We start from the raw sequence: 21,103 nt of genomic DNA, 5'->3' as shown, positions 1-21,103 counted from the left end.
GCACTGCGTTAAAACAACAGCTAATATTGAAGTCTGGTGGTATGTGTTAAAATCAATTCTTTCAAGAGAGTTATATCAAATCATCAGGAAACTGTGACCTGATACTCGGCTAAATCAAAAGTTGATGGTTTGGCTTGCTGACCATCCTTTTTACAGTTTGGATGATTTTTTTGCAGAACACAATTTTAATGGTAAAATTGTTATCTAGTTCTTACTTAGTCCCTAGTCAACTGTTACCTAGTCTTTCAAACACTTTGTTTAAGTACCTCACTTTTTGTTTCTGTATATAGTTCTGTGTTTTTAAAATGATTTTTAACTATTTATTTTCTTGTTGTCTTTATTATATTTAATAGTAGTGAGACCATGACCATGTTATACTATCTAGAATCTATGGCCCTTTTTGGCACCTTTTTTTGTTAACGAGGTCTATTGTAACACCTGTTATTTAATGACCAATAAAGATTTATGATTTATTTATGATTATGTTTATTCGATCTGTCAGAATGTAATCACATAAATTATTTCACCATATTGTTGATCAATATAAATCATTGACTTAGGAGACTGTAAGTGGATGTCTAGTCCGTTGTGAAATCTCCTGTTTCATTTGAGAGCGCTGATTCTGATTACATTTTTCTTATATTACGTTAATGTTTTAGTTTGCGTTTCTCTTTGGTCATTCATAATATTAATGAGGACCTCATAACTTTGACCACTTAAACGCCAGTTCACTCAGCTGAGGTTAATAAACAGTTACACACAGTTCTAGAGAGTTTATAAAATCAATGCTCATTCTGAATATTTTTATCTCAAACAGCTATCGAAAATGTTTTGTGAATGGACTATTAAGTTTATGGAGTTGTTAGTCAACTTTAGAGGTTTATGTCATCAAAATCTTCTCCTTTTACGTTATTATAATGCCTTTTAAAAATTAGTCAAAGAATCTAAAAATATCTAGGCTCGTAAATTGAAGTATATATAATCGAGAAAAGTGTGTCAATAATCCAAAATCACCTGTAAAATTATGTTTTAATAGACACTTAAAGTCCAACAGAAAAATGTCCGGAAACAGTAAATTCATTTTCAAGGGCTGAAGTATAAAATAAAGTGATTTTTCTGTAACTTGTAACCTATTTACGGAAATTTTAAATCATCTAAATAATTGTATACTACAAGTCCATATAAAAATCTTACGAAAACAAGATTTTAAAATCCAGTTTTAAAATCTATGGCCGCTATGGTCCCATTTTTATAGGATGTAAAACGTCTAGTGAAGACAGGTAAGCACACTCTAATATTTCTTCCTAAAGATAAACGATCATAAATACTTCTTAAGGAACTTAAATCACCAACCTTCGGCTTGGAAGATATTTTTCGAACTCGAGGACACAAAGATGATCGGTTTCCTTTGGTCAGTTGAATAGTGATCGAAATGTTACGCATCATACCTACACATCCACAACGTACGGGACGTTAGCTCTTCCTTTCGCGTGATTCATTTAAAGGGTTGCGAGATGGTAGGCACCCAAAGCGTGAGCGATAACAAAATTAACACTGCAAACGCAATAATGCTTTGGCTGGTACTAAAAATCGAATAAATTTATTAAAGTAGAGCGCCGTAACAGGGGGCTGGCCGACACGCCAACTTTCCTACGTCTTTTACGTCAACTGACACAGTGTTCATTGTATCTCAACTTTCCTGTGGAAAATTAAAGATGTTACAAGGGAAACTTGTAGGTCATGCATATTTTGTTTCGTATGTTCTGTTTTGCTATAGTTACTTTTACTAAATACACGGTCTTGATGTGTCAAACTTTGCAACCATTTGTGATTACCCGTTGTTTTTGAAGTCTCTCATAATGTTTTTACCAGAAATTCTATTTTGACTTTTTGAATGTAATTTTTGGATCAGCATTGTAAGTTTTGGCACCATCGTACGTACATAATAATATAAAAAAACCTTTCGAAGTATCTTCACTTATACTGTTTAAACATTTACAAGACGGTAAATATGTATAAAATACCCCGCCACAGCAAACCTGCTGACTTAGCGAACTTCCTTTTGCTTGATTGGATTTACACTAAAATTTATCCTTAAAAATATCACATTTATTCCCTATTTAAATAGAATTAGTTTAACGAGTACTTAGGTTTGCTGCAACAGGGAGGGTAAAAAATCGTTTCTTGTTATAACATTTTAATACTGTAGTTTTGTAAGAAATGAAAGTATTTTCTACATTTGATCAAAATATGTTCATAGACAAGCAAACTACAACAGTTGACTTATTCTCCATAAGAATAACATGGGAATTTTACTTTAAATTTTTTTTGGAATTTTCTCCGTAACCATTAGGCGCATAATAACGCTTCAATATACTAAATTATTTGTTTTTAAGCTCTACGAAATGGTTTGGAAAGAAATTGTGAAATTTTATGTTTGTAGGGTCAAACATGGGACAAACCTATTTTTACCCCATAAAACCCCCCATATATGTAATTGATATATAACTTATCAAACAAATCTTGCTTTCCTCGATAGCGTTACGTAATGCAAATATAAATACAACAACAGTTAAATATGAAATATAACCCGGCCGCAGCAAACCTGCATACTAAGCGAATTTCTATTTGCCTGAATTGATTTTAAATTAAATCTATTCAAATAACACCAGTCTTAACGAGTACCTAGGTTTGCTGCTACAGGGAGACTAATAAGTGTGTTTTTTTTAAATATCAATAGCTTGGAATAAAATAAATAAATTTGCCAAGTTTGATCAAAATACACCTATAAACAAACAAAATACAACATTTTACAATATTCTTCATAAGAATAACATGAGCATTTTAAATTTACAGTTTTTTTTTTTTTTTTTTTTTTTTTAATTCTAAGTAACCAATAACCGTACAAACACTCTTTAATATAATAATTAATTGTTTTTTAAGCTCTTTATTTTGGTCTAGAGAGAAATTGGATTTTTTTTTTTGAGGGATAACAATGAGAAAACCCAATTTTTACCATCCCGCCTTACACCTTCAAGGTAAGTTTTATCAAAATCTGACTAAAACTCCAAGTTTTAGCGTTCGCGGACACATATATAAAGCTATATACTGTATATAACATTTTGAACGGTTGGCGTTTTTTATCTCTGGGGACATCAAAATGAAAAAGAAAATCTGTCCCGGACCTATTACCGTGCCACCGACGGTAATAGCTACTTCCCTATAGGGGAATTCCCAACAAAAGACATTTTTGTACAAGAGTTAAATGGCCATTTTCAAATTCACATGACTATCAAGCTAAGTCGAAAACGTGTATAGGTATAGGGAAAAATCAAAACTAATTTGGATTATAACACCAACACTAATAGAAGGGAAGTGTAAAACAACTTTTTTGGAAATCGAATGTTGTTCAATTCCAACAGTTACAGTATACAATTAAAATAATGTAACAAATTATGCTTGATAATGTTAAAATACTATTTTAAAAACTTCAAAGGTTACATCTGTACATATATTTGTAGGATTAATTAAACTTGAGCACGTTTTCACAACCTTTCAACCCACCGTCCAAATCTAACGATAGATTTAACAACTTTTTACAGTACTGTACCACAAATATTGAGCAAGTTATAAGCATATGACAATATTTTGGAGTTTTGATAAGACAAATCTTTGAACATTTAATAATTATTACTTCATCTGGTACTTATATTTGTAACACATAACATGTTCTAAAGCCCTGTGACATGATTAATTGTCTTATTATTTTGGTAGATATTTTAGTTCGTACCATCGATGTATAATAACTCCCAGAGTACAAGCATAAAAATACATTTATTATCTAGATATCACAATAGAGTATCTACTCTTCATCCTGTGCAGATTCGTAGTTCCATTCACTGTAAAGTCACTGAGAGTGCCATTTACGTCATTATGTCAAGAAACAGTTGCATGCTCTTTGGTTGAAAATACTTCAGTATTGCGCTCCAGCTATAATACACTTTAGTAGTTAGTGATTATATGGCCGTTGAGATTGTGTACAATGTCACTTTGAAACTTTGAACATTAGTCATAAACTATTGAAAGGTTTCATGTAACACTGTAATGGGAAAACAAAATTATGCTTATGAATTAAATCCACTAAAATCTTATAAAAAAAAAACATTGGGGTTGTGGGTTTGTGTCGCTTTCCCATAGCTTCGTTTGTGATTCCTATATAGAAAATGTTACTGACTCAGACAGAAACCACGAAAATACATTTTCATTTATTTAAGTGTAGGCCCTACATCATTTGTTGATTAATTATTTTGTCACATTTTATCAATCGAATCCGGGATTTGGGATTACAAACCAACAAAAAACGCGTTTTTCGTTCATCCAACAATGGAGGTAGCGGGTTAACCTTCGTGACTGTTCCCTTCCTAATTAAATCTGTTATTTCAGAGGCAGGGAAAAGAATAACTTTAAAAGTTTTGGCATCTCTGAAGTTTAAGTACCTGAAACGTTTAAAGTAGCCACGCATCCAGAACATGTATTAACAACATTGCGGGTTGAAATTAGACAAATCTAGATAAACTATTGACATTTTGGCTTTCATCGACATTTAAAAATTAAACCACAAAATTTATATTTGCAGAACACCAATGTCCTGGTACATTATGATTATATCTATATCGTGCCGTTATGCAAAATATATTGAAAAATGCACACTGCAATAACACACTTAGCATTGATTATTTTTTATCTTTGTCGAGAGCGTGTATGATACAGTATTTACGTACCCAAATTATTGCTGAAATTATATGAACTATTATTTTAAAAGTAAACATGTCTCAAACAAACTTTAAATATTTTAAAAATTGAACGAGCGATAGGCTCAAACTTAGGAAATATATCATTTTTGTTATGCTATTGTAATTTTCTTTTACTGTACGACCCGATTAAGGTAAACATAAATTAAGCTACCGCAGTAAGCAAACAGTGTAGAAAAAGGCGCCACCAAAACCGCGTGAAAAGGCTTTTCAGTGTTGAGTTTCCATGTTCTTACCCATGAGAAAAACTTCCATGTTTTCTTTCAGTTCCTTATGGTTGGTGTGAAGTGAACCTTATTACTACTTTAATTAATAACACGACTCCTTATAAACTAAATACTATTTTGCACGTGTTACTGATATTTCAATACACAAAAAATAAAATAAGAGAGGCCAAGTGGGTATCAGCCTTAAAACTCTGCATCCTTTGTAGGTAAACAGTAAACACACCCGCCAAGTCTGATAAATGACGATAAAATGTGAGACTCACAAAACTATCTGATTTCAAAGAAGATTTTTCATACCTTTAAGATTAATTAATATCTTGATGGAAAGTAAAATATTGAAATATTTGATCATCAGATTTCTTGATCTTCATTGGGGGTAGCAATAGTGGTTCAAACGAATTACGTGTTTTGGTTTAGCGACCCCATGAAGACTTCATACTTACTCAAAAGTGGTTCACAAACATTTAACGCCATTGGGCCCAACACAAGACGGAGATCGGAATAATTAGGACAATTTTAATTTGGGGTTGAATCAGTTTTGCAGCGGTTTTTACGATACAAAAAAATACCGTTCAGCTAATGTTTGTATAAGTTACATAAGATTGTAATGCATGTAGCAATCATGTAATGGCCATGATTGTTGGAATGAAAAATCAATCAAATAAACAGTACAGAATCGCCCAATACTGTAACATGAAGTTGGAAAAATTTCAACACAGACTACTTTAAATGTTAAATGCCACTCGGTGTCATGATGTTTATGATTTTCAAATGTTAATAGAACCATGTGCGTCATGTCAAAGGATTCTTTGTACTAGAAAATATTAGATATACAAAGGATCCCCGCTGTGGAGGATGTTTATGTTGCAGTGATCGTAATGAAATGCGTTTTAATTAGTATTACTTGCTTCCAACAAGTCTAAAAATTCTCTTTATAAAAAACTTCGAACAACAACAAACATAATAAATTTACTAACAAATTGTTAACAAGATGCTGCAAAGTTGTGGTACGGACAAACGAATATGATAGCTCTCGAAACGTCGTAGCGTTAGTTGCAATCAAGTGTGTTGTTGTGTTGTAAATTAGTAAAATAAGATCAATAAAATTTAAGTTCCTCAACTAAGATAAAAAATATATGTATAAACACATCAACTTATTTACTATAAACTCACATCTAATCAACATTATTTGTACATAAATATGAATAGACAAATACAGTATATATACTGTAGGCCTATTTAACTTTAGGGATTGAAATAGATTACGACCAACATGATTACAGGCAAAACATACCACACTATTTTAAAACAGTTTATATGTGTTTACATTTCTTGTCGTGGTGGACTTTTTCTTGCATCTACATTTGTACAAAAATAAACATATCCTTATTATTTTATTAATTTTTATTTCAAGTAACTGTTTGCACATAAAAGGTGTAACTTGTTGACTTTATTTTAAAGTGAAAACATGTTAATTTGACTATAAAATCACCGGAATATTATCATTTTTAGGGATAAATTATACACAATTTTATTTTAAATTTAATATAGGCTATTTATATACACCAATAAATAAAACTTCCAATGAGAGGGGTTTAAAAAAGATTTCGTCGAATAATATGTAGTATTTAATTTCTTACTTACTTTACCACAGGATTTATCAATTTGAAAAAGTATCTCTAGTATACTATGATAGTAATAATTTTATAATTTAAGCTTTAATTTCAGACAAAATCAAATTTGTATGACGAACTCCGACTAAACTATAAAAACAAAAGTTGGGGCATTTTGTATAAGTCATCAGTTTTAGATATATTATTGAATATTTATATTTTACAGATTTATGGTCTACAACCTCAATTTTTGGCGGCTAGATAATCAATTCAAATAAGAAAATTATCGAAGTTGTATTTTATAATGTCGTAAGGAACACACACTATACTACTCAGCTTTCAAACCATTTCCGGTTATGTTTATCTATAAATAGAGTAACTGATTTATAACCCACTACTGTACTACAAAACCAAACTGATTCTATCAATCAATAACACACATTTAACACACATTTAATTAGGCCTCACATTTAAATAATCATATACTGTAGTTTGTAAATGAGATTGTTAAGTGTCAAGTCTACAAGAGTGACAGAGGGGGTGTGAGAGGGAGAGAGAGTAAGAGTGTGTGAGAGAGAGGAGAGAGTCGGAGGTACGTACCTAAGCGGCGAAGAGCCCGTAGTGAGCGCTTGCCACTTGCTACGATCCAATGCCAGGCAGTACTGTCACAGCAATCGATTCCCATCTCGAACCATCACTCATACAATTGTCACTAAGTCCTTCTCTACCACAATTCGATTTATCCTTTCGCCGACCGAGTGTCTGACTGAACACATTACATTGATCACAAACTATTAACAACTCAGCTTCATAGTCATGGCCGTAGGTTAGAGACCTTTACAATCGCAATCTAATTAGCTCGCGAGTCGCGAACTGTAACTACAAAATAATTATTAAATTGTAAAAAAACTAAAAAGTAAGTATCACAAATCTACATTCTTAAAGTAAAAAATGCGAGTTTTGATTCAACCATATATAGTGTCAGTAGAGTCACATAAATGATTAGTAGTAAGTAGTAAGTGGGCGTTTTAACTTGAGAGTTTAAAGACAATAGGACACGAAAATACTTTTTTTAATCTGAAAGGCCATACTCATCGTTATAGAATAAGACTGTATGTTAGTTGCAGATCTCAGGATTATACAAGATCTAATTTAGATAGTTACGTATCAAGGTATACCTTCAAACTCGTTAATTGTGGCTGTTTCTGAAAGTATGGTAAATTACAACCTGAACATGACAATTTGAATGAAATTGAAATTTTATATTAACTAGCTAACTAGGGGCTATCAGCTAAACTTGTTCAAACGAAACATGTAAATTGAATAAAACATTACTTGGTACTTTGGTACTATACGGAGGTCACTTATTTTACAGCGCGCTGAGGGGGCTATGTTGGGCTGGGTTATCATAAATATATGTACTTTCCTCGCTTCGTTATAAATTTAACGATACCAGATACTTTCTATTTATGATAACCCAACCTAACAACAGGCGCAGCGCGCTGTATAAGGGTGGCCTCCGTATAGTACCAAATTACCCTAAACATTTTAAGACAGAAGTCGAAGAGAATCTGTTGAAGTCAATTTTCGACAACAAAACTAAATAATTCAAGCTCCTAGATTAACCCTAGGTCGTTCCTGGCCTGCCCAATTTCTTTGCATTAAAGGACCCTGTATGTTATCGCTGCACAAATTTTTGAAGATTCTTCAATATACCACCTAACTATACACACTCAAGCATGAAGAACTACTTCAAAGGAACATAAACAAATGACTAGCTAGGCCATAGATCTAAAAGGAAGAAGTCTCGGTGGAAACTTCAGTTATACAAAGCAAATGCCTACTACCCGAATTAAATCATGAATTATTTTAAAGAGGAAATGTTACAGGCACGTGAATTTAAATTTAACAATTAATTGAGTAGTAGAGCACTTAATATACATTAAACCAACAAGTTTAATGTTAGCACCTGGTTTTTGTGGAATTTTTTATTCGAACGAAGGTAATGTTGTTTGTGGTATTGTTGTAAATTGTTCAATTCCATCAATTAATTCTTTTAAGATCACAAACGCACAGAGGAGTGCTCTTTATGGACCTATTAAGATGAAAAAGAATGCAAGGGTGAGTGCAGGCAGAACTACATCCCAATACGATTATGGTCATTGCTCAAATTGAAGTTAATCTATGTTGAACTTAAAACTGCATAATATGTGTGTCTTTTTAGGTAGGGTATTATAGCGATGCCCTGTGAATATTGGTTTGAGGTTTCGCCATGTTTATGTTTGTTTTCTTTTAAACCGTTTAAAAACTATATTCCAAGCAAAGGGCCATTCTTATTGCTTTTTACTTACTCCCCCTATACATAGTATATGGATAAAGTATTGTTTTCGTCAAAATTTTCGAGTTTGAGTTTTGAGTAGATATATTCGGACCTGTGGTCCGATTTCAATGAAATTTGGTATGTAGGTTCTAATCCATGGTATCTCCAGGTGTTTTTAAATTTTTTTGAAATTTTGATTTTTAATGGGGATTTTCCCATAAAACCCCATCAAAAACCGGAAAAATCGGATTGTCTCAAAAATGGCCCGGACGATTTTGATAAAAATTTAGTATGTTGTAGCCCTATAAATTCTGAACAAAATGGTACAAATCCCTGTTCTGTAAAAATTATGGTTCAAAAGTTATTGTAAATTATGTTATTTTCCCATAAAAACCCCATAAAATAACGGAAAAATCTGATTTTCCCTCCAAAAATTTTTATGTTAAATTTGAATAGGCCTAAACAATTTAGTATGTTATAGTACTTTAAATTATGAACAAAATTGTACAAATCCCATTTCCGTGTATTTACTCTCACCGCTTACACATGATAAAAGTTGTTGACACACTTATGGGAGAAAGTATGTGTCAGAATGCTGATACCGTTTATTTGCTTGGTAAAAATCTGGACAATCACCCCATAAATGTATTGAATAAGCTATGTGTTGTTCCATCCGGCCAAAATACCACAAACTACTGTACACCAATCTGAACAAGGAGTAGTTAAAGATGTAGTTAAAGTAGTCTGATTTAGATCTTCCTGCCGATTGATGATATGTATTTGTGCACTTTTTCATTCTGCTTACGGACTGTACCAATGAATTTCTTTTTGTTGGAATCTGGAATATTCATGGCAAATAAATTACAGAAATATACTCTTATGCCACACTTACGTCCTTTTTGAGAACAATGCAAGCCCAATGGATTTAACTTGGATAACTATTCTATATTGAGTTCGGAGATTGAGAGTCACGTATTTCGGACAATTCATAGGACTGTTTCCCAATACAGTAACTGAAAGATCTCATCATTACTAGATTTTTCATACACTGTACGAGCAATTTATTTCCATACGTATATAAAGGACCACGACTTATATAAAAAATGGATCAACAAATGCTTCCGTCAAACATAAAACAACTTAACTTTTAGCTTTAGAAAATAAGTATAAAACGAAGTAAGTATGAAATATGAATGCACTCGTTTGCTCCAGCATCTACACTGAGTTAGTTAAAGAAATAGTAAAACACAGAACAAATTCAAAGAAAAGTAAAAATCAGAGTTTAGGTAAATATGGACTTTTTAGTCCGCCACCTCTTAGTGGAGTATTATCGCGTTACAGTAGTCAGTTTTGCTGTGGCAACACTGACTCTCATGTGTTTTCTTTTCTCCTGTCACTCGGCTGTCTTTGTCTGCCAAACTGCCGTCTGCTGTGTTTGAGTGCACTAGCACTTCTGCCTGCACTACTTTCCATGTGATTGTTTATTTATTTACCGTACAGCAGTTTTGTCACCTAAAATAACATATATTCTCATTTTCTTGAGGCTTGAGGTTGAAATGATTATTTTGGATCTCTAGAACTGCTCAGCTAGTAATGTAAGAATATTTATTTACTAAGCTAATTGCTTTTTTTAGTAATGATTAACACTTTTGTAAGCTTAACCTATATTTCCGATAACTTCTTATTTTGGTCTCTTATCTTGAAATAACAAAAAAGTTATTGACCCTCCTAAATTTTAATATGATAAAGAACATGGAAATTACCATTTACTCTGCCGTTGTCAGTAAGTAACTTAATTCCAAATAAGAAAGGAGGATTTTACACTAGGCTAAGTTTTCTTGGTAGTTATACTCTCAGTACCTATGCTATATTTGAATAAATTAAAATTTAGGAACCATCAATTTGATAATGCTGACATCGAAGAGTAAATTAGGAATACACAAATATAAACATGTGAATTCATGGTAGGCTTATGGTATGGGCAATAGTTTAATTTTGCAACAATTTTAATTCAGTAGTAGAGCACTTAATAAACCAACAAGTTTATCTGGAAGCACCTGGTTTTTGTGGTATTTTTTATTTGAACGAAGGTAGGCCTATTGTCGTTTGTGGTATTGTTGTAAAATGTTCAATTCAATCAATTAATTCTTTTAAGATCACAACACACCGAGGAGTTCTCTTTATGAGCCTATTAAGATGAAATAGAATTCAAGGTTGAGTGCAGAATTATATCGTCAAGGTGAAGTAGGTTTGAAAACCACACAATCAATAAATGAAATGAAATGAAATGAAATGAAATGAAATGCTTTATTGTCGTTAAAACTGAGTACAAAGTTCATGACAATCGTCAAAAGAAAAAGAAAACAATCAAGATGGCAACTAAAACTAAAACTCTAAACCAAAGTACTCTTCATGTTTATACAGGCAAGCCTGGGTTAGAGTAGTTTTTAAAACATGTTTAAATTTTGAAACACACAGGTTTTTGATGGATGCAGGCAAGAAATTGTACATTTTAACACCTTGGTACTCAAAACTATTTTGAGTGGCTGTATACTTATGCCTTAGTGTAGACAGATTATCTTTAGATCTAGTACAATAGTTGTGAACATCAGATATCTTTTCAAAGTGAGAAATGTTTTCTTTTACATACAACAAACTTGCCAAAACATACAAGGATGGAAATGAGAGAATGTTAAGACTCACGAAAAGGGGCTTACAATGTGTTCTTCTATTCACACTACAAATTAACCTCACCGCCTTCTTTTGTAAAGTAAAAAGCAGCCTGTTAGCATAAAAACTGTTGGCCCACAGTGAGGTACCATAGGACAAATAGCTATGAATGTGGCCATAATATATACAAATAAGGACATCATCTGAAACAGTGGACCTAAGTGCTCTTATCATAAATATGCCTTTTACAATTTTAGATGCTACAAAATCTACATGTGAAAACCACTTCAAGTTTGACTGCAAATGAAAACCCAAAAACTTCAGAGTGTTTACATCATTACCATTACTGCTTAGACTAATAGTCAGGTCCTGAGTCTTATCAGCATTAAGACATAACTTGTTTGCATTACACCAGTCGTTAATAACAGCAGATTTTGTGTCCAATGTGTCTGTAACATCATTCAAAGAGTTACCCCGTACACACAAGGCCAAGTCATCAGCAAAAAGAAAGCTTTTTACAGATAAGTCATTAATATTACAAGGTAAGTCATTTATATACAGTATAAACAGGGTAGGGCCCAATATAGAGCCTTGGGGCACTCCGTGGGGCACTCGAACAGGACTAGAATAAGTGCCATTTAGATAGACTTTTTGCCATCTGTCACTAAGATAAGATTGAAAAAACCTAACCAAAACATCATCAAGGTTATAGCAAGAAAGCTTATTCACAAGGAGATCATGAGCCACTGTGTCAAAGGCCTTAGACATGTCGTACGATCTGAACACTATACCACTTTTGGCCTCTAAACTTTGAAAGCAATTTGATATCAGTGCCTGGGTTGCTTGGACAGTGCTGTGTTTGGGCCTAAAGCCAAACTGACTACTTGCTAAAAGGTTACTATCCTCAAGATACTGAGAAAATCTACGATGTACGAGATGTTCCAAGACCTTCGACACTGCAGGGATAATAGATATAGGCCTATAGTTAGCAATGACATTTTTAGGCCCTTTTTTATGGACTGGTATAACCTTAGAAATCTTGAACTTGTTTGGGTAGCAGCCTTGTGTTATACAAAGATTAAATAGGTAAGTCAAAACTTCACTTATGTAACTAGAAGCTAACTTCAAGATGGGGACATTAATTCCGTAAATATCTAAACAAGAGCTATTGTTAAGACTGTTGATGGCTGCATACACCTCTTCTACAGTAAATAGTCCAATCCTAAAAGCATTGTTGTCCTCAATAGTCGGAAGAGCGTTGCAAGAGGTCAAATTTCTAAGATATTGCTCAGGACCATTTGAAGAGGTGGGAACATTACTTCTCAGGTTTTCAACACAGTCGACAAAGTAGGAGTTCAGTCCATCAGCAGTTAGGCAGTCAGGAATAGACAAAGGCTTACTATTACAGTTGCTTATTTCATTAATGATTGACCAGGATGTTTTAGAAATATTACTAGAGTTTAGCAGTAAACTGTTGTTATGGTCAAGTTTGGCTTTCTTGATTTCTTTGCGGTACTGCAACTTTAATGAGTTGTACTTAGTTTTAACTTCAGCAGTCCCTGCATTACAAAACAAAAAATATAGCCGGTCCAGCTCATTTTTCATATTTACAAGTCCTTGATGATACCACCTTTTGTTAGGTTTGTTGTTAAAACCGACAGTAGTTTTCAAGGGAATCGAACCATTTAAGGCCCACAACAGTTTGTCAAAAAACACTTTGAATTTAGCATTTAAGTCTAGGCTATGGTCATATAATTCAAACCAATTCAACTGACTAAGGTTGGATAAGAATTTTAAGGAATTCTGAGGATTTAATTTCCTAGTAACTTTTCTCGGTAAAGAAATTGGATTAGATTTAGAATATGACTCGATGTTCATTGACAGAAAGGCCGCATTATGATCTGAGACAGGAGTGTGTATAACTGAGGCTTCCCATCTATCTGGGTGTACTGAGGTCACAATATTGTCCAAGCAGGTACCTTTGTTTACACTTCCAGCTGCGACATTAGGCCTAGTGATTTCATTAATTGCAGTGTGAAGACCAAAACTAGATATTAGGTTTTTAAGTTCCCGGACTTCAATGCTGTCAGACAGAAAGTCTATGTTAAAATCACCTGTGCAAAAGAAGTCAAGTTTCACACCATGCATAGTTGAGAAGACATCATGCAGTTTATCCAGAAATAAATAAACATTACCTGAGGGTGGTCTGTAGAAGTTTACGATCACTGTTTTGTGCTTAACGATGTACACCGCTGAGGCTTCAAACGTGAGTTCAATATACGGTACTCGTCACTTGACCAAAATAGGCTATGTCCATACACGATCAGAATTTTTATAATTTACGCATGTCTGAGGGTAGGCTTTGGGACAACTGGAATCAACGTTCAAGCATGTATGAGAAACTAAAGATAAAATAAAATTAAAGTTGACCTTAATCTTATTTATTTATTAGGTACTTAACGGCAAAAGCCAAATTCTACATTTTCTTCGTGATTTAAGACTTAAGTTGGCCTAATGTAATATTAACAATAACTTAATAACAAAATCCAAAGATTCAGTGATTTAATTATTCCTATTCCAACTGATTTCCCCTATTAATATAAACTTAAACCTCAAATTACCTATTTTAAAAGAAATGTTCAGTGGACACACATACATCCACCTTAGCTAGGATATGCAAAAAAAAAATAATAGCAAAATGCCTGATTTAAGATGCAACGCGTAGAAAGAGAATCCTTCCTTCTCATCAACTTGCTCCAGAGGCCAGAGGTCTCCGCCGTTTATTTAGATGGATCTCTCTCACCAAGCTCAGCCAAGATAGGGTTTTAACTCCTCATGAGTTGCACATAAGACCTGACTGAGACGGGATTCAAAATCTTAAGTGCCTCGGTGTAGTTATAAATAAGTATGTTTTAATTTACGTCTCTTAGCATTTTAATTGGGGAATTGAACAAGCCCAATTCTAGTTATTTAGAATTTATAAAATAATCTAATAACTTCAGCTATTGTACTCGGTTATTTTAAGCACTCGATCATCACCTGTTTCAAATTACATACAGTAGACCCCCTCTTAACCAACCTCGCATTAACTGATAATCGTACTATCCAACCTCGCTCGTAAAATATTACAGTTTGTTTTAACCGACTTTGTTTTGAGAGAAGTTCAGTTTAACTGCTGCTTTCTAGGAATCTTGGCATTTCTGCTCCCACGCTCAGCAATGGGATCTATACCTTAAACTCCATACCGGTAGCATGTTACCAAGAATAAGTTATTTTGTATTTATCCTAAAAATACTGCATCTTGTTTCTTTAATTTCAAAAAAAAGTTCTGCACTGTAATACGATAGATTTGGAAAGCATAAATTAATATTAGCCTACTAAAAGTACCTAACCAATAAGTTAACCAAGTGACAGCCGGTCTATGTGTAGGCCTAAGATTAAATTGTATACCTTGGTCCGTGGCAATAATCGCGGATTAAATGTTAAAGTAAAATAAATGTTACACTGTTATCTAGCTTTAAATTATGTTACTTCTTGAGATTTCATTTTTAGAAAATCAGGTAAATGAAAAATCCAGAAACATACGCTATTTATTCATACATTATTATTTATATATGCTTCTTCAAGAACCTGGCAATCATAAGGTAAACCTACATAATTAACAATTATTTGTTCTTGAAACTTGGGATACCACACAAATACACAATTTCTTTTTGTCTAAGACCCATATAAAACAATTTTTCACATTTAAGGTCAGTGTTTACATATCCTAATACTTTGGCAAACCACCTAACTGAATAACCTATTTATTATTTATAAATATGAACTCTTATACGCCATTTTCTAAATATAAGGGTGTGTGTTTTTTTTTGTGTTCATATTGTTTATACACTATAAAAACTGAATTCTACTGTTTTTCCAGAATGTTTGACAAGAAAACGAGTGTTATGTCAGTGAGGAAAATGAATGTACATATGAGTGTCTATGAAGAAACTTTAGACAGTATCATTCCTTTTTATGATGTGACAAACAGTTAAGTAATGTGCCACGTAACTCACCAAACGATGATATCTCTAATGAGGCTTTGTATGTAATTTAGATAAGTATTGTTTGTTCCTGTACAACTTAGTGCCAGAAACTGCCTTAATATTAACTCTTAGTGAGCTTTACCCCCAGGAGATACGGTAGCGGTTAACCAAAATGATATTTATAGTTGTATTGTGTGGCCTTGGATTGACTGCTGCACTACTTTTCAATAGGAATAAGAAGACACATTCCTCTCCAAAAAGTTTGCAATTTGAAAGACTTCAGAAAAGTTATCTGACTGTATATTACTTAGCGACATTTTCTGACTGGCTTCAAGGACCCTATGTCTACAAGCTGTATAGCGATTATGGCTATAAAGAAGAGGAGATTGCTTTTCTTTACATAGCAGGATTTGGATCCAGCTCTATTTTTGGAGCTCTCATCGGTCATATTGCAGACAAATATGGCAGAAAAAAACTGTGCATGTCATTTGGATTTTTTTATAGTATCTGTAACCTAACTAAAATTTTCTCAAACTTTTACATTCTTTTGTTGGGTCGAGTTTTCGGTGGGATTTCCACTTCCATTCTCTTCTCTACATTTGAAGCTTGGTACATCAACGAGCACATCAACCATCACAATCTGCCCCCTGAGTGGCTCAATAACACTTTTAGTAAGGCAGGTTCCGTTACCGGATTTCTCGCCATCGTAGCAGGCATTCTGTCACAGATTTGTGCTGAAACTCTTGGTTTTGGCCCTGTGTCCCCATTTTTGTTAGCCATCCCATTTCTGTTTACCTCCAGCTATCTCATAGCCAAGAATTGGAAGGAACATTCGTACGCCAACAATTGCAGTCACCAAAGTTGTATCGCTCCGTTGTATCATATATTCGTGAAAGACCCTATTCTTTTAGTTTTAGGCTTGATTCAGTCCCTGTTTGAATCTGTCATGTATACATTTATTTTTTCATGGACACCCATTATTTCTGATTTGAATCCTCCCTTGGGAATAGTATTTGCTAGTTTTATGCTAGCTTTCATGATCGGATCTAAAGTGTACAGTATGTCGCTTTCAGATACACGCCAGCCTCAGTACATTTTAGTGCTTACTTCTAGTTTCTCATTTGCTAACCTCTGTATAGTATCTCTGGTGATCACTTACTCTTTGTATTCTACACAAATCAGCACAGACTCTAGATTAATTCTTACTCAGGTCTGCTTTGTTTGCTTTATTTTGTATGAGTTTAGTGTCGGCCTTTATGTTCCTGTCATCAGCTATCTCAAAAGTAGAGTGATTCCTGAAGAACACCGTGCGAGCATCGCCAACTGGTTTCGAGTGCCGATGAACATTTTCACATGTATCAGTTTGACTTTGAATCAGTTTAGTGATAATGATGTTACTGACATGTCAAAATCTATTGTTATTTTTAAAAAGTTTCATTTGATTTACATTCTGAGTTCTGTATTTTTATTGATCACTACTCTAGCTTGTGTGGTTTTCAATAGAAAATACACTCGGAAGCTTTGTTGGGAGGAATCATTTAATGAACCTTCAGATACTTTGAGAGATATTGAACTTGCCAAAGACAAACTTTAAAGTTATATTTCAAAAGGTGTAATTTTGTGAATCTTCTTTTGGGACTTTGTACTATTGTAGGTTGTATAAATGTGATAACAACACACAATGTTAATAATATTGCAGAGTTTATATTTGTTATGTATTCATATAGTGCAGTTTGTTAATATTTAACAGCTTAGCTGATGACTGATACTTGGTGTGGTAAAATATGTCTTTTGTACTTGCTATACATCATGCTACAAGTAGCAAGTTACCTATGCTACACCCATACCTTGGGTTATTTTAAAGTACAATAAGTTTGAGTTCTATGTGATCACTTTTCCTCAAGACCTTTATAGACAATGCACCTATCCATAACATTTTACTTGCTCTCCTTTCTAATTTCAAGCTTAACGTTTTTTAACCATTACACGTTGATGATCTACTCTTGATATTTTCACTGACTACCTTGCAATTTTCAGTTTCAAGTCCTGTACCGTTAATTTGTTGTTTGTTGAATTTTTGTGACATCATAAAAGGTTATATGTCGGTCCCTATAAGGTATCTCAATGTAAACAGCTGTAGATAAAGTTATGATTAATTTTCAATCAAGGAATCTGAGTGAGGTACCACACATAGTGAAATGAAAGTTTTACGTTTTTATCAAATTATATACAAATTAAAACACCAGACTTTAATTCAAATGATGGCATAACAAATCTATTTATTTCACTGATGAAACAAATAAAAAAAACTAATGAATCATTTTAGTTAGTTAGTAATCCCTCTATCTGCTAAATTTATTCAAACAGTCTGCAGAAAACACATGTTACCAACTATCAATCAATTTGGAATTTGATTATGAAAGTTGCATAAACTTGATCAACGTAAAACAACTGGCAATTCAGTTTTGTAACATCTACTTAGCAAATGGGAGGGGGCGCAACTAAGGAGGTACTGTACCAATATCCATAACAGTTCCTGTTTTAACAATAGTTTCATGTTTTATTGTTGTACTCTTCTTTTTACTAAGTTATCTGTTATATTTAGAAACATTCAATTTGTTAATGATTTAATAGTAAATGCAATAAGACTTATCTTACCACATTTGTGTTTATTACTAGGTGGCTTACATAGTGTTTGAATAAGAACAGTTTGTTTAATGCAGTGTGAATTTCTTACTGCAGCGTCATGCTGTTAACAAGTCAAAGGAAAGACAACGCATATTAGTTCATGAACCATGTAATCAGCTTTAATTATCATTTAGTTTCCAGAATCTATCTTATATGGAGAGACAATTGTTATTTAAAACACACAAAACAATCACAAGAGTTGGAACCATCATAACTTAGTATTATTGGAACGACAGCACAATCCTATTAAATGTTTACACATAATTTAATTAGTATCCTTATAATTTTCCCAAGATTTTTGTATCTCAAAAATTTCTACCCCTGCCGTAGCAAACCTACTGACTAAATGAATTTCCACACACTTGATTGAATTTTTACTAAAATATTTCCTTAAACGTTTGAGATTTATTCCTTATTTAAATATTTTTGAGAAATAATCTTGTTGTACTTAATGTGGTTTATTAATGGCAATAGAATTTTGAAAAATTGTTATCATTCGATTTTGCTTAAAAAAGACAAATATATACAATGCATTTGCTCTATGCACATTTCAGAGTCAAGCTTATTGTATTATCTTTCTAATAATATCCTTGTGGTCTGCTATTAATACTGATAAGATTAGGTGGATTGCTTTTCACAGTAATCTTTTAATGCTTGGTTCCAAATTAATACATGCTTATATTTTCATTATCTTCAAGTATCTAAAGCACTGATTCAGCCTATGAAAGCAATTATAATTTTCCTTATTAGTTATGTGTTCCAATAAAAATAAAGTTAGATGACTAGAAATTCTGTCCCGTAAGCAGGTTTGCTGCAATCAATAATGGGCTAGTCATTTATGGAAAAGCTCTGACTTGATTATTCTGTCTGATAAAGCTAAAACACTAAACATCACATTGTATTACCAACGCCAGTATGTAAGCCATCTAAGTAATTATGTATATATAGTTGAATATGGTTTAACCTTACCTATTCAATCTCTTACTGACAATTTTTGTAGAAATTTATATATCTCAACCATGACTGTGATGGCTAAGTGATTTAACTGTGAGTGCTGTGAACTTTGTATGCAACTGTCTTAAGCTCAACACATTGACCAGTCCAGTTTAGTCTACTAAGTAGATTTCTGATTGCCAAGTAGTTAGGTGTTGATTATTATATTGAATATACTATCTTACAATTTCTGTAGCTGGAAACATGCTTAATGAAAGATAAACCAGCTCTAAAATCGCATTGACTTTAAATCGATAAACATTTTACATAGTCCAAAAATTATTTATTCAGTTGATTGGAGTGTTTGTTTTACTGGATACAAAGTTGAATTGTAGTGCCTATTTTTCGTTGGTGCAAGTATTTGGGGGACTAGTTTTTAAACGTAATGTTACCTTACATTCAAGCTAAAAATACCACATAATTGAGTGAAAATTTAAAAACGTACGTTTTCATGTCCCTGGCCTTTTACTTCGTAGATACTGGATTTGTAGTTTATTATTATGTGTTTTAATATTTTTTGGGACGGGGGCAACATGTTACACACATTTATTTCGTTTTAAATAGGTTCTAGGCATTTTTTACGTATTTTTACAGTCTCGAAATTCACGACCATGACGTGTCCCTAGGGTACATTTTCCAACTTTCACGCTGTTTTTAGACTAATTATTCATGCCGAAATATATAAAGCCATATTTTTATGTCATCAATGGTTATTAAACTTACAAAAAAGGAGCATATTATAATTTTATTGTCATTGCAAACTGACTACCATGACAAAATAAGTCTGTCCCTCGATTTGGCGTCACGACCATTTGGGAAAAATTTTCAACTTTGGAGCACGACAGTGGCAAGCCTGGCGTCGATGGAGTCAGTTGGTTTTAGAGACTAGTTTGGGGTGTACGTCAGGATTTTAGTGTGGTCGTTTCGAGTAGAAAGGAGGAATTACAAGATTAATAAAGGAAAGATTGTGTTTTTTGTAATTTTGGTGTGTCCATGACCTTACGTAGTCATTCGATGAAGTAGACATGGTGTTAATTTTTGTTTATAAGATATTTCAATTGCTAGATTAACCTAGAAGTCCACTTTGTATCCTCAAACATGAGGTGCAGGGCTACCGCCAGAACAGAGCCAAATAACACGTAATTTCACGACCAAAGTTTCACGACCATCGCGGGTTTTATCACGACCAATCCAGCCTTATGGATTATAGTGTGTTTGGTCGTGACAATAACTTTAATATAATTGTAATTTGAACAGTTTAGTTCAATTGAAACACTTATTTTTATTATAATTAACAGTATAATTGATGATTGTTTAGAAAGATTTAGATTATTTCAGAAAATTCACGACCGTACCGCTTGTCCCTGACCATCACGTTTATGATTTCTATCATAAAAATTTCAAAAATTAAAATATTGTCATATTTCAATGTTTGATACACAAAAGAAGCACGCCTCTATACAAACATAACGATTTTTCGGGTCTCAGGTAAGTTTTTTTCGGAGTTATACAAACTTAAAAAGATTTTATTGGTTTTTTTTCAATTTTTTGAGTTTTTTTATTTTTTTCTAGAAAGACCAAATATACCAAAAGCTCAGTGACCTTTTTGTTGTATAGTGGTCATAAAAGTAAATTAGTTTATAGCAAAACATAGTTATAAAAATAATATTAACTATTTTTAATATTCATTTAAACGTCTGTTATGGTCGTGACAGGATTTTGTGTTTTTCCACTAAAGATGCTCTTTAAAAAA

The 21,103-nt window shown here is 33.0% G+C and overlaps 1 protein-coding gene across 1 annotated transcript; it reads left to right on the top strand.

Moving 5' to 3' along the window:
- The first annotated feature begins 10,427 nt into the window (after positions 1-10,427).
- On the top strand, positions 10,428-17,643 carry LOC128998525 (molybdate-anion transporter-like). Its single transcript, XM_054424696.1, has 2 exons — positions 10,428-10,566; positions 15,564-17,643. Exon 2 carries the CDS (start codon positions 15,842-15,844, stop codon positions 17,261-17,263), a length of 1,422 nt encoding a protein of 473 aa, XP_054280671.1. The 5' UTR covers positions 10,428-10,566; positions 15,564-15,841; the 3' UTR covers positions 17,264-17,643.
- Positions 17,644-21,103: the final 3,460 nt, after the last annotated feature.

The sequence above is a fragment of the Macrosteles quadrilineatus genome, unplaced genomic scaffold, assembly GCF_028750875.1.
Source record: "Macrosteles quadrilineatus isolate MER2022 unplaced genomic scaffold, UCM_ALF_1.0 Scaffold_7__1_contigs__length_78375512, whole genome shotgun sequence".
Lineage (NCBI taxonomy): Eukaryota > Metazoa > Arthropoda > Insecta > Hemiptera > Cicadellidae > Macrosteles > Macrosteles quadrilineatus.
Note: the sequence above shows the minus strand (reverse complement) of the source record. Positions and strands in the feature narration are given on the sequence as shown.

What these genes read in the sequence shown, in the direction of transcription:
- LOC128998525 (XM_054424696.1), top strand. Translation starts at nt 15,842, where the DNA reads ATGATATTTATAGTTGTATTGTGTGGCCTTGGATTGACTGCTGCACTA.